Source organism: Gopherus flavomarginatus, chromosome 22 (genome assembly GCF_025201925.1).
Source record: "Gopherus flavomarginatus isolate rGopFla2 chromosome 22, rGopFla2.mat.asm, whole genome shotgun sequence".
Taxonomy (NCBI): Eukaryota; Metazoa; Chordata; order Testudines; family Testudinidae; genus Gopherus; species Gopherus flavomarginatus.
The window spans coordinates 5853305-5865460 of record NC_066638.1 but is presented as its reverse complement, the minus strand read 5'-3'; the positions used below and the strand labels follow the sequence as shown (position 1 = coordinate 5865460).

General features: G+C 55.3%; 1 protein-coding gene across 7 annotated transcripts in view; it reads right to left on the bottom strand.

Annotated features, from left to right (window-relative positions):
• The window catches only part of KCNQ4 (potassium voltage-gated channel subfamily Q member 4), an 84330-nt gene extending 78463 nt beyond the window's left edge, over positions 1-5867 (bottom strand). For all 7 annotated transcript variants that reach the window (XM_050932418.1, XM_050932420.1, XM_050932419.1 and 4 more), the window contains exon 1: positions 5572-5867. In XM_050932418.1, the coding sequence (XP_050788375.1) occupies positions 5572-5867 (296 nt within the window). The remainder of the gene's footprint in view (positions 1-5571) is intronic.
• Between the last annotated feature and the right edge of the window lie 6289 nt (positions 5868-12156).

Here is a 12156-nt window from a genome sequence, read left to right as displayed (position 1 = left end):
CTCTCCTAAGGGCAGAGAAATGCCGCAACGCCCCCCGGTAAGAGCAGATCTAGGTAGTCATAATCCTCCTCCCTTCTCCCGCCTGCACACACAGCACAAGAGACAGTCCCTGCCCCGAAGTGCTCACAATCTAAATAGACCAGACAAAGGGGGAAAGGGAGAGAGAGGGGCACAGGTTCACCCTAGGTCATATAGGAGGTCAGTCTTAGACCTGGGACTAGAATCCTGGTCTCCCCAACCTCTGGTCTACCCACTACCCACGCTGCCTCGGCAAACCTTCGGGTGCTTTGGAAGCTCATTTGTGCTGCAGCATGGAGACTCTATGGCTCCTCCTAAGACATTCAGACTCTGTGAGCTTTAAATCAGAATACGGCAGGGGGCGCGGGGGGAGAAATCCACATTTTGCATCATGAAAAACGAAAGAGGAAGGGACCTGCCGTCACAAAGGCTCTAAATAGACATTTATTTACATGTGCAAACCTGCAACTCTGAATCTTCTGTCTAAGGCACTCTGCACTTCACACACTCGCATGTCCTTCACACAGATTTCCAGGGTGTGTAAGAATAGGCCCCCGTAGCACCCCATTCAGCTGAAGAGTTCAACATCCTACAGGGATGAATGAGGCAGGCTGCTGCCCTCTCTTCCAGGCCGGGTTGTGCTTCTGGGGAAAAGAGTGGCACAGAGATGCAGCTCCCCTGCAAGGTGCACAAAGTCGAACAGTGGTACAACCTAGAAGAGGATCTAGCCGTGCTTCTGCCCAGTCATGGGCTCTCACCGCTTGACCACACTTCCCCTTCTGCACACACATTCATCTCTCTGCGGCGTTTTTCAGCTCTCTTGCTTTGCACATCAAGGGCTAGATCCACAAAGGGAATTAGGAACCTAAATGCCTCTTCAGGCACCTAAGCCCAAAATGTGGCGCCTCAAAGCCTCCACCCAGTTGCTGCCTAACCCCATGGGCACCTACACCCCTTAGACATTGAACTCGCAAAGTCCCCAGGGTGACATTTCTGCCGATAGGCATGCGGATGCCACATCAGTCCTGACACCCAACTCACCCTGAGTCCTCCCACTTGGCATTGCCCTACATATTTCACCTGGGGGGCCTGACCCTGGAGGTGTTTTCAGTGGCAACCCAGCAGATCAGATCTTGCACAGAGGAAGGAGGAGGAGGTGCAAGCTGCTGGAGGAGGACGTGTGGAGCATTCAATCACCAGGACGTACAGTAGATCTCTCGATCTCTCTCTGGCCCAAGGAATATAGACTATTTATGCCGCATGGCACAGCTTCAAGGAGAGATGGAGAGAGACCTGCTCCAGAGCTCCTTACACCCAGTGGCTGGGGCGCTCACTTGGAAGGTGGGATAGCCAAGTTCCTGCTCTACACAAGGCTGGGGAAGGATTTGATTCTGGGTTTCTCCACTTCCTGGGCGAGTGTTTGAACCACTGAGCTAAATGTGGCAAGAGGGACTCCTCCTTCTGCACACCCCCAGGGAGAGTGGGTGGAGGTGCCCAGCATGGCTGCGAATCCAAAGCAGATGGAGGCATCCTCCCTCCCACCCAGACTTAGATGCCTAACTCCCTTTGGCTTCTGCTCTATCCCTCTCCTTGGCATTTCCTCTTGGCTAGCTTAGGCAGGTCCTCACTAGCCACTGACTTTTGTGGGTCCTTTTTTAGGCACTTAAAATTCCCCTGGCATGGAACAGGGAGACTGGGCGACTTCCACCAGGCAGCAAGGCACACAGAATGGGCATTGCAATGGCTAGTGTTTGAGTCACCCTTACAGATCTAGCCCTGGACTCCGATCTGCGTAATTCCAATGGCGTTCCACCCAGGGAGAGGATGGAAAGGCCCTTTCACAGGACAGACATTGGTTCCTAATTCATTCTACCTACGCAAAGAGGTTCCTAACACTTCTGCCAAGGGGGCTAGCACCCTGGGATCAGGGCAGGGAGTTTGCCTACTGCCTTTTCTTCCTTTGCCTTTGTACAACTAAAGAGAAATGCGGTAAGAGCATGCTGGCTGAAATAACCCACTTAAAAGAGGAAAAAATGTGCCTCTGGGACACAGAACACCTGCTCCTTGATTTATGGACCTTCTATTTACCCAGAGCACCATTGCAACTGTTTTAAGCACAAAGAAATCACAAGCTATCTAATTAGGCAGAAAGACAACTCGCTAATTTTCTGTGGCCAAGCCCCATTCCCCCCAAATTAACACCACCTGACGCAACGTTCGGAGGCCTCCTGGTCCCCCTTTTGTTCTGCAATAATTACCCTTTCTGCTGAACCCAAGAAATGCCTGCACAGCACTGGTATGCACTGATCGTTAATGCCCTGCATTCTATACAAAACCAATTATGTCACAGCCGGTGCTGAGCTGGTGTCCTCTAACGCAATCACTCTTCATTCCGTGTCTCCCCTGCGCATGCACACAAAAGTCCGTTCCCTTCTAAGTCACTGTTTGATAAATGACGCTGTCTCCCCTTTGCCATCCCTGAGACTGGGAGTTTGTTAATGAAATTAACAGACTCACCTACATACTAGGTAGCTCACTCACCAGAGATCTGTTACATGATTATTATGTTTTTCTAGCGCCCATCCCTGTAGAACCAAGGCATCACTGTTCCTGCCTTTCTGAAAGTATGAGTTCTTTCCAGGACAGAACCTTGGTTTGAATTTTAAGAAAAATAAACAGAAATAGTCAGACAAATGAAGGTATTTCATGTTTTCTCCCCAAGTGAGAATGGAGGGCAACTCATCCCATTTCTAGGTCTTTATTATTATTAATTATGATGATGATGATGTTTAAGCTGCTTTGGTTTTTAAATTTTAAAATTCCAAACAGTCCAATGAAAACCTTAGGGACAAAGTCCGAAGGGGAATTAACACAAATCTTTTGTTTCTTCAGAAATAAGCTAAACTAAGCAACCAATATCCCTTTGGCCACAATACAACCATCATTTCCCATGCTGGGAAAGGGTTGGTTTTTTTTCCCAGGAGTTCCATTTGCTTTCCTGGATTATCACAGCTCCATTATAGTTCATGACAGCAACAGAACCTCTAGCCCAGTTGATATCTAGGGAAGACAGACCCAGAAAGTGGCTGGGTTTATGTTCTGGGTCCATTCCAGGGCTTGGAGCTAATAAACTCTCACCATTGTTGTTTAAGACTAAAAAACCCACCTTTTTAATTTGAAGTCATGCAAAGCAGAAGATACCATCTCAAACTTGAAACAGAAACAAACTGAGAGGCAGTGATCTGGGAGGCATTCTCACCTCATCTGAGACTTGACACAAACAGTGGAGCACCTCCTTTTTTTTAAAGCCACGGAAGTTGTTTGTAACCCAACCCCCTTCCTCCCAAAATAAGCTGTTAGTAGAAAACACAACACACTAATCAATGGAGCGGAACATAACTTAGGCTCTTAACAATATGTACCCGGATTTGAAAGGTGTGAACTGAATTCAGAGGAAACTAGTGCAAACTTTGGAAGAGTTTTGAAGCTGTATGCAAGCAGGTGTGGATTCTTTATATTCACAGGGGGACAAGGCAGAGGCAGGTGGACCCCTGGGGCCTCCCCCGGCAGGTTCTGCTGGCAGTTCAGAACTCTTTAGAGGGGGCTGGGATTAAGGTGGAATGGGGATTGACAAGAGAGCTGGCCATCTGGGAGGAAGAGCCTGATTTTGAAAGGTGGGCTGAAATGGCGGAAGGGGATCAGGACTAGAAGCTAGTGGATATTGGCTCAAGAAAGGACTTCAGGGTTGGGATGGCATTGGTGGAAGAGGGATGGAGCAGAGGAAGGACTGGAAAGAGGCTGGGGTAGGAATCAGCCCTGAGAGAAAGGGAGTGGGCAAGGAGAACAGGGGGGCTGGTGGAAAGGAGTGGAGATGAAACCTGAGAGTGGAGGCCCATGGGGACCGGCACTGGGAGACGGGCACTGTCTATGGAGACTGGAGTGGCGCAGTGAGGACTGGGATGGGGACCAGGGATGCTCCCCTATCCAGAACTCAGGCAAGAGCCTGGTAGCTGTGGGGTGTGGACCGCGGGGTTATGCATGAGCCACACAAATGCGTGACCCCTGGGAAAGGAGGATGAGGGACCTCCTGGGGGTTAGATTGGTGGGCTGGTCCTTGGGGGATTAGGGGTCAGGATGGAGATGGGGGGCTAGTTGATGGGACCCCTATAGATGAGCCAGCCTGGCTCAGTACTGGGATGAACGTGTGTAGATGGGGGCAGGGCTGGGTGGCTCTAAGGTCGGGGTTTTCCTGAAGGGTCAGGCTGGAACCCCACTCACAGGTTGGGCCCTGCCACCCCAGGGATGTGGTGCAGTTGGGGACCTAGGGGTCACACAGGGCCACATGAAGGTGGGTGGATGGGTGTCAGGCTGGGGGCACCCCAAAGAATGGCAACTAGGAGGCACGCAGGGGCCAGGGGTCAAGGACAGGTTGGGGGGCCCACAGATGGGAACCCATCCCAGGCAGGTAGTTGAAGGCTGGTAGCTGGGTGTCAGCTGGAGGGGACGGGGATGGGCGCCCCCGGGACTCACATGAAGGCGGGTGGCCAGGTGCCAGGCTGGAGGGGACGGGGATGGGCGCACTCACAGGAAGGCGGGTGGCCGGGTGCCAGGCTGGAGGGGACGGGGATGGGCGCACTCACGGGAAGGCGGGTGGCCGGGTGCCAGGCTGGAGGGGACGGGGATGGGCTGCACTCACGGGAAGGCGGGTGGCCGGGTGCCAGGCTGGAGGGGACGGGGATGGGCGCACTCACAAGGAAGGCGGGTGGCCGGGTGCCAGGCTGGAGGGGACGGGGATGGGCGCACTCACGGGAAGGCGGGTGGCCGGGTGCCAGGCTGGAGGGGACGGGGATGGGCGCACTCACAGGGAAGGCGGGTGGCCGGGTGCCAGGCTGGAGGGGACGGGGATGGGCGCACTCATGGAGGCGGGTTGGCCGGGTGCCAGGCTGGAGGGGACGGGGATGGGCGCACTCACGGGAAGGCGGGTGGCCGGGTGCCAGGCTGGAGGGGACGGGGATGGGCGCACTCACAGGAAGGCGGGTGGCCGGGTGCCAGGCTGGAGGGGACGGGGATGGGCGCACTCACAGGAAGGCGGGTGGCCGGGTGCCAGGCTGGAGGGGACGGGGATGGGCGCACTCACGGGAAGGCGGGTGGCCGGGTGCCAGGCTGGAGGGGACGGGGATGGGCGCACTCACAGGAAGGCGGGTGGCCGGGTGCCAGGCTGGAGGGGACGGGGATGGGCGCACTCACAGGAAGGCGGGTGGCCGGGTGCCAGGCTGGAGGGGACGGGGATGGGCGCACTCACGGGAAGGCGGGTGGCCGGGTGCCAGGCTGGAGGGGACGGGGATGGGCGCACTCACAGGAAGGCGGGTGGCCGGGTGCCAGGCTGGAGGGGACGGGGATGGGCGCACTCACAGGAAGGCGGGTGGCCGGGTGCCAGGCTGGAGGGGACGGGGATGGGCGCACTCACGGGAAGGCGGGTGGCCGGGTGCCAGGCTGGAGGGGACGGGGATGGGCGCCCCCCGGCGGGGGCGGGCGGGGGCCCGGCGGACTCACATGAAGGCGTGGTAGATGAACGCCCAGCCGCGGGGTCTCTCCAGCACGTTGTACAGACAGTTCTGCAGGCGCCGGTAACGCTTGTGCGCGGCGGAGCGGGCGGCTACCCCGCCGGGCGGCGCTGGCAGCGGGGTCCCCAGCAGACCCAGGCGCCGGGGGCTGCCCGCGGGCGGCTCGTTCTTCTCCGTGTGCACCTCGGTCAGGGCGACGAACTCCCCCCGCCGGGGTTCGCCGGGGATCGGGGGCGGCGAGAGCATGGAGAGGTCCCCGTCGCCGGGCGGCTGCAGCCCGGCCATGGCGCGCTCACGGCGCGGAGGGGGGCCCCGGGCCGGGCCGGCTCCGCATGGCCCGAGCTTCAGGCGAGTCCGGGCCCGGGGCTGGGAGCGCTCCGCGCCCCTGGCTCCCCAAAGGGGCCCTTTCCTGGCGCCCTCCGCTGCGCTCCTGCCCCGGGCGGCGAGGGGACCGCGCGCCCCTGCGAGTTGGACCGGCTCCGAGCCCGGCTGCGGCCGGTGCGCTCCCCGCGGGAGGCCGGGAAAGGAGCCCGGGGCGCCCCGCAACCTCAGCCCATGCGATGCCGTTGGAGGGGCACACGCAGCTTCCCTCCCCGAGCCGCGGAGAGACCCCCCCCCGCAGCTCTCCGGCTCGGCGGCGGGGGGCGGACGCGTCCCGGGGCTCCTGCGCCGAAGCCTGGAGAGCAGCCGAAGTTTCCAGGAGTTGCAGTTTGCAGGGCGCTCCGGGGGGCTGGTTAGTGTCAAAGCGCCACGAATCGCGCAGGACTCAGAGCCGCCGCCGCCCTGGCAGCCCGGAGCGCTGCCCGGCCCCTCTCCATGCCGCTGGATTGTCCACCTGCCTTCGGCTTACACTCGCCTGGCACCTCGCCTCCTCCCCCAGCCCCTCCCCGCCGCGGCCCAGCCTTTTCCCAGCCACTTACTGGGCCGGAGGGGGTGGGGACTCCGCCTGCCCGGCTCTCCGGCGCTTCCCAGCTTCCCCCACCTGTCCGGGGCTTGTTCGCTCAGGGCCCAGCTCCATCACCATCACCATCACCCTGCTCCCGGCGGCATCTCGCAGCCCAGGGCTGTGGTCCCCTCCCCCCAAATCCTACAGCCAAACCGCTCAGAGCTTGTTTGTAAAGACCAGAAATGCCCCTCCATGTACATTGGCCAAAGCGGACAGGCTCTACCTGGACACAAATCAGACAGCAAGAATTGTAACATTCAAAAACCAGCCAGAGACACCTCAACCTCCCTCGTCACTCAGTTACAGACCTAAAGGTCACAATATTGCATCCAAAAACAGACTCCAAGGAGAGACTGCTGAATTGGAATTAATTTGCAATAGGGACACCCTTAAATTAGGCATGAATAAAGACTGGGAGTGGATGGGTCATTACACAAAGTAAAACTATTTCCCTGTGTTTATTTCCCCACCACACACACTGTTCCTCACAACTTCTTGTCAACCGCTGGAAATGGGCCATTTTCATTACCACTACAAAACGTTTTTTTCTCTCCTGCTGGTAATAGCTCACCATAACTGATCACTCATTAGTGTGTGTATAGTAACACCCATTGTTTCATGTTCTCTGTGTGTGTGTGTATATATATATCTTCCTACTGTATTTTCCACTGCACGCATCTGATGAAGTGGGCTGTAGCCCACGAAAGCTTATGCACAAATAAATTTGTTAGTCTCTAAGGTGCCACAAGTACTCCTGTTCTTTTTGCAGATACAGACTAACACGGCTGCTACTCTGAAACCAGTAAAGGGTCAGGTACTTCTGGGGCTGATCGGCCTCCAGCCAGATCCCGGAGGGGAGGTAAAGAATGAACAGGGTTAGAAAACCTCATGCTTCAGGGCACAAAACAAACCCCATGTGGTCAGGAAGGAACCGCCCCCTGGAGAGTTTGGTCCATAATCCAGCATTTTAAGGTCTTGTGCATCTTCCTCAGAAGTGCTGACCACTGTCAGAGAAGGGGGCTGGATGCTCTGATCTGGCCATTGCGACAGATTCTTTTTTATATTCTTATGCCCAAAAACATTTGTTAGTCTCTAAGGTGCCACAAGGACTCCTTGTTGTTTTTGCGGATACAGACTAACACAGCTGCCCCTCTGAAACCTGTTTTTTTAATATCTGTGGCACTGTTTTTCTCTAATGGCAGCAGGCAGCCTTCACCTGGAGTGGATCAAAATCTGTTTCCAAATAGGGGAGGGCTTGCCTGGCAACGCTTGTTAAAAACCCGACCAATTGAAGGTCCCAGCAGTAGGGAAGAGGCTGCAGCTGCTTGCAGCTTTGTCGCTTTAAGTTGTCACCTTCCCACCGTGACCTGTCAAGCAGAGCTCTGGGGAACTCCTGGGTTCCATTTCTTTGGCTCCTGCCCGAAGGGGCTTTGCAGCCATTCAGCTTTGGCCACAATCTTGAGTTTCTTTTTGAGGTTCAACAAACTCCATCAAAAAAAAAATTCGGTCAAAACCCACTAAATTCCACCACCTTGCCCCGAAAGCCAAACACCGTCCTATCCTGGCAGCTCCCTCCCACCAAGACCAAGGCTGGCTGGAAAGGGCTGGGATAGTGCAGAAGATCTGGGCTCAGCTTGCACTGAGCCCTGAAACCAGCTGAGCACCCACATCAGAGCCATGCAAGGCTTAGAAACACGTATAAACACGGTCAATCCTGGCCAACACTGGGGACCTCTGGACCTAAAAGCATCAGCCTCTCCACTAGAGCTAAAGGATTGTGTCCTATGGCCAGGGCCGGCTCCAGGCACTAGCTTATCAAGCAGGTGCTTGGGGCGGCAATTCCGGAGCGGGGCGGCACCTTCAGGTATTCAGCAGCAATTCGGCGGAGGGTCCCTCACTCCCGCTCGGAGTGAAGGACCTCCCGCTGAATTGCCGCAGATCGCGATCAAGGCTTTTTTTTTTTTTTTGGCTGCTTGGGGTGGCAAAACCCCTAGAGCCTGCCCTGCCTATGGCCAGGAGTTGGAACAGACTCCATCCTCTGCATGAGGTCCAGCGGAGGACATACGCACACTGGACTATGGGGTAACTTACATATAACTTGGCGCTTTCAACCAAGTTTCACTTTGCCTTTCGGGCAGCCTGTTCTAATCTGAATCCCAGAGAGAGACCCCTGAAGGTTCACCAGGCTGTGAGGAATGCATCATCTGCCACTGGCCACAGCCGTCAGCCATCTGTGAATGTTTAACTTAAGCCTCACAGCCCCTGACGCTGAGAGGCAGGTACGATTGCTGATTTAGAAGGGGAAACTGAGGCACAGGGTGATTAAACCATTTACCCTACGTGATGTGGGGGGGAGGGTCAGCAGCATGTGCCACAGGCCTAGCTCCTCTCCCCTGCCCCAGCTGCATTTCCTCTCCAAGGGTTTAAAGAAGCTGGTTTTATTTTCAAAGCCAGTTTCCCCCAAGTGCACCCCAGGGCCCACGGTGCTGAAAGAGAAGTAGCGTGAGTGAAAATTAAAGGCTTAGATTAGTGAATTATTTATCAGGGTGGTTGAGGATCCTGGCCCAAGCGCCTGGCCCCAGGGAGCATCGCCGCATGTGCTGGGTGCTTTGGAAACCCGTGCAATAAATAAATGACTAGATAATACATTTGCCACTTAATACTTTCCCCCACAAAGGATTTGCCCCCACGCCCAAGCTGCTTGCACACTTGGGAAAGCTGCAACATGGAGAGCGAAGCAGAATGAATCTCTTCCCATCCAGGAAAGGCAGGAGAGGGGATGAAACCCAGATCTAGGAAGGTATTTAGGCTCCTAACTTACATTGCTATTAATGGAAGGAAGGAGCTTAATAACCTTTGTGGATTTGGGTCTCACTTCCTCAGGCTTAGGGAGCAATCAATGGGCCAGGTTAAATTTAACAGCTGGGTAGGTGAATCCCAGTGCAGAGTTACTGCAGGCTGGAGAATTCAAGGGCAACCAGCCAGTCTCCTCGTGTATTCAGAGACTCATAGAAATCTGGAAGGGACCTGAAGAGATCACCAAGTCCAGCCGCCAGCACTGAGGCAGGACCAAGTAAACCTAGACAGCCCTGACAGGGGTTTGTCCAGCCTGTACTTAAAAATCCTCCAATGATGGAGATTCCACAACCTCCCTTGGAAGCCTGTCCCAGAGCTTAGAGTTAGAAAGTTTTTTCCCACTATTTAACGTAAAACTTCCTTGCTGAAGATAAAGCCAATTACTTCTTGTCCTACTTTCAGGGGACACGGAGAACAATTGATCATAGTCCTCTTTACAACAGCCCTTCACATATTTGGAAGACTTATCAGGACTCCCCTCGGTCTTCTTTTCTCAAGGTTAAATGTGCCCAGTGTTTTTAACCTTTCCTCGTTGGTCCGATTTTCTAAAGCTTTTAGCATTTTTGTTGCTCTGCTCTGGACTCTCTCCAATTTACCCAGGTTTCCTAAAGTGTGGCCCCCAGAATGGGATACGGGACTCCAGCTGAGACCTCATCAGGGGTGAGCAGAGTGGGACAATTGCTATCCACTTCTTACCTACACCACACCCCAGAATGATATTAGCCTTTTTTGCAACTGCATCCCATGGTTGACTCCTATTCAATTTGTGATCCTCTATCACCCTCAGCCCCTGTTCCGTGGTGATGCTGCTCCCCTCCACCCTCGAGCCAGTTACTCCTCATAGGATAGCTGACTAGGTGGCAGCACTGTGGAACAGGAGCTGGAAAAGGAGTCTTTGGGGTTAAAGGGTAAAAGATAGCGATTTTTCTAGGGGCAGATTTCATCATCACAACATGACATGAGTCATACAAAGACTAAAGTTGCCAAGAAGAATGGGGGCATGAAGGGTGGATGGGTAATTAAAGGGCAGAGCGGAGTCACCCTCTAAGCCCCTATTATCCAGACATTTTGTCTGTCCCACCTGGTTCAGTCATCTCCCACAGATACACTGGAAATTGTCATGCAAACACCACCGGGCATGACGATGTGCCAGTAAGAAGACACTTTCCTCTTAGCAGCTGGCTGTTATTCCCCAGGAACTGGTTCAGTCTCTGCAGATCTTCCCCCAACAATCTAAGTCTTCTCTCCAGCTGCTGCTCTGTGACTTAGCCACCTTGCCCCAGGAGGATGTAACTGTGGAATTCCTGATGGCTGTTGTCTCTTTATATGAATGCTGCAGCTATGACATAATTCTGGAATTCCTTGCCTGCTGTAAGGCATATGGGCGGAGGACGCTCTGGAAGATAAAGTACGTTGCTATTCATCATCGGTATAAAATGGGACAGATCTGCTTCAGCACTCCGAGGGGTACAGCTAGCTCGAACTTCGGAGGCTTGTGTCCTAGGAATACAAAGATCCACCAGTGAAATGCTCTTCCTATGTGGCAGTGACTGACCCTGTGCCCAATATACTATGTGTGTGTGTGGAGGGGGGGGATATTTGACAACAGCCTACCCTCAAAACAGTTCATTCAGTGCACTCAGTAGAGGCAGATTTATGTTTCCTGTGGCAAATGATGAAAGCAGATTGCAGGAGGGATGAGGGGTTGTGGAGGTAGAGTTAAAGGTGACCTGCAAAGGACTTTTAATCGAGTTGGGTGTTGTGATGCAGTAGGGACTGTCTGTGTGGGGAGTGGGAGAGCAGGGGAGGACTTTAGGGGATGGACGATGCCAGGGCCTGTAACCTGAGCTAGGTAAGGGAGGGGAAAGGTCAACACCTTTGCCCGGGAAGGGGACAAAGGAAGGGAGTGGCAGGAGGGAAGCAGTTTGAGTTTGGGCTTGGGGCTGTGTGGGCGGAATTCAGGGTATCCTAGCTAGGATCCAAGCACCCGGAAAGCCCAGAAGGACTCGGTGGAGGGGTCCTGACTGTGCCTGCAAGCTCTGCTGTAACCTGTGTTCCTGCTGTCCAATAAACCTTCTGTTGTACTGGCTGGCTGAGAGTCACTGTGGGTCCCAGGAAGAGGGGTGCAGGGCCGGATTCCCCCACACTCCGTGACAACTGGTGGCAGCGGCAGGAGATACTGCACCCCGTGGACGGCGCTTCCTGCAGTAAGTGACTGGGGAGCAGTAAAACGAAGGGGTGGTTAACCCCTGGGGAGTGTGTGCCCAGTGAGAAGGACTTTGCAGTAACAGGGTCCCCCGGGGGATTGCAGCGAGCGGTCCCAGGGGTGGAGGAGTCTGCAGCTCGACCCTGGCAGAGAGATGGTGACCTCAAGAAGGGCTGGTGCACTAGGGGTCCCCCTGGAAACCGTGGGGAGCGGCGAGCACCCCAGCCTGTGAGTGGCCAGCAGGAAGATGTATGCCAAGCGGCGCAAGTACGAGCTGCTGGAGCTGTGCAAGCAGAGGGGGCTGCGCCCAGGGAGGCTCACCAAGGACCAGCTGATTGCCCAGCTGGAGCAAGGAGACCGCATGAATGAACGGAGCCCTGTCTCTGAGGGAAGCAGCCGGGCAGATGCAGCGCAGGCTCCAGGGTCTGTCCCCGCTGGGAGTGGTCAGCCGGCGGACGAGGGCTTCCCGAGACCCCCCCTTCCTAGGCCTAGGGGAAGGGCGGGGAGGAGCCCAGTGTATACCGAGGGCACCGTGACACCCCCGGCCAGCAGGGGAGCCTCCCGGC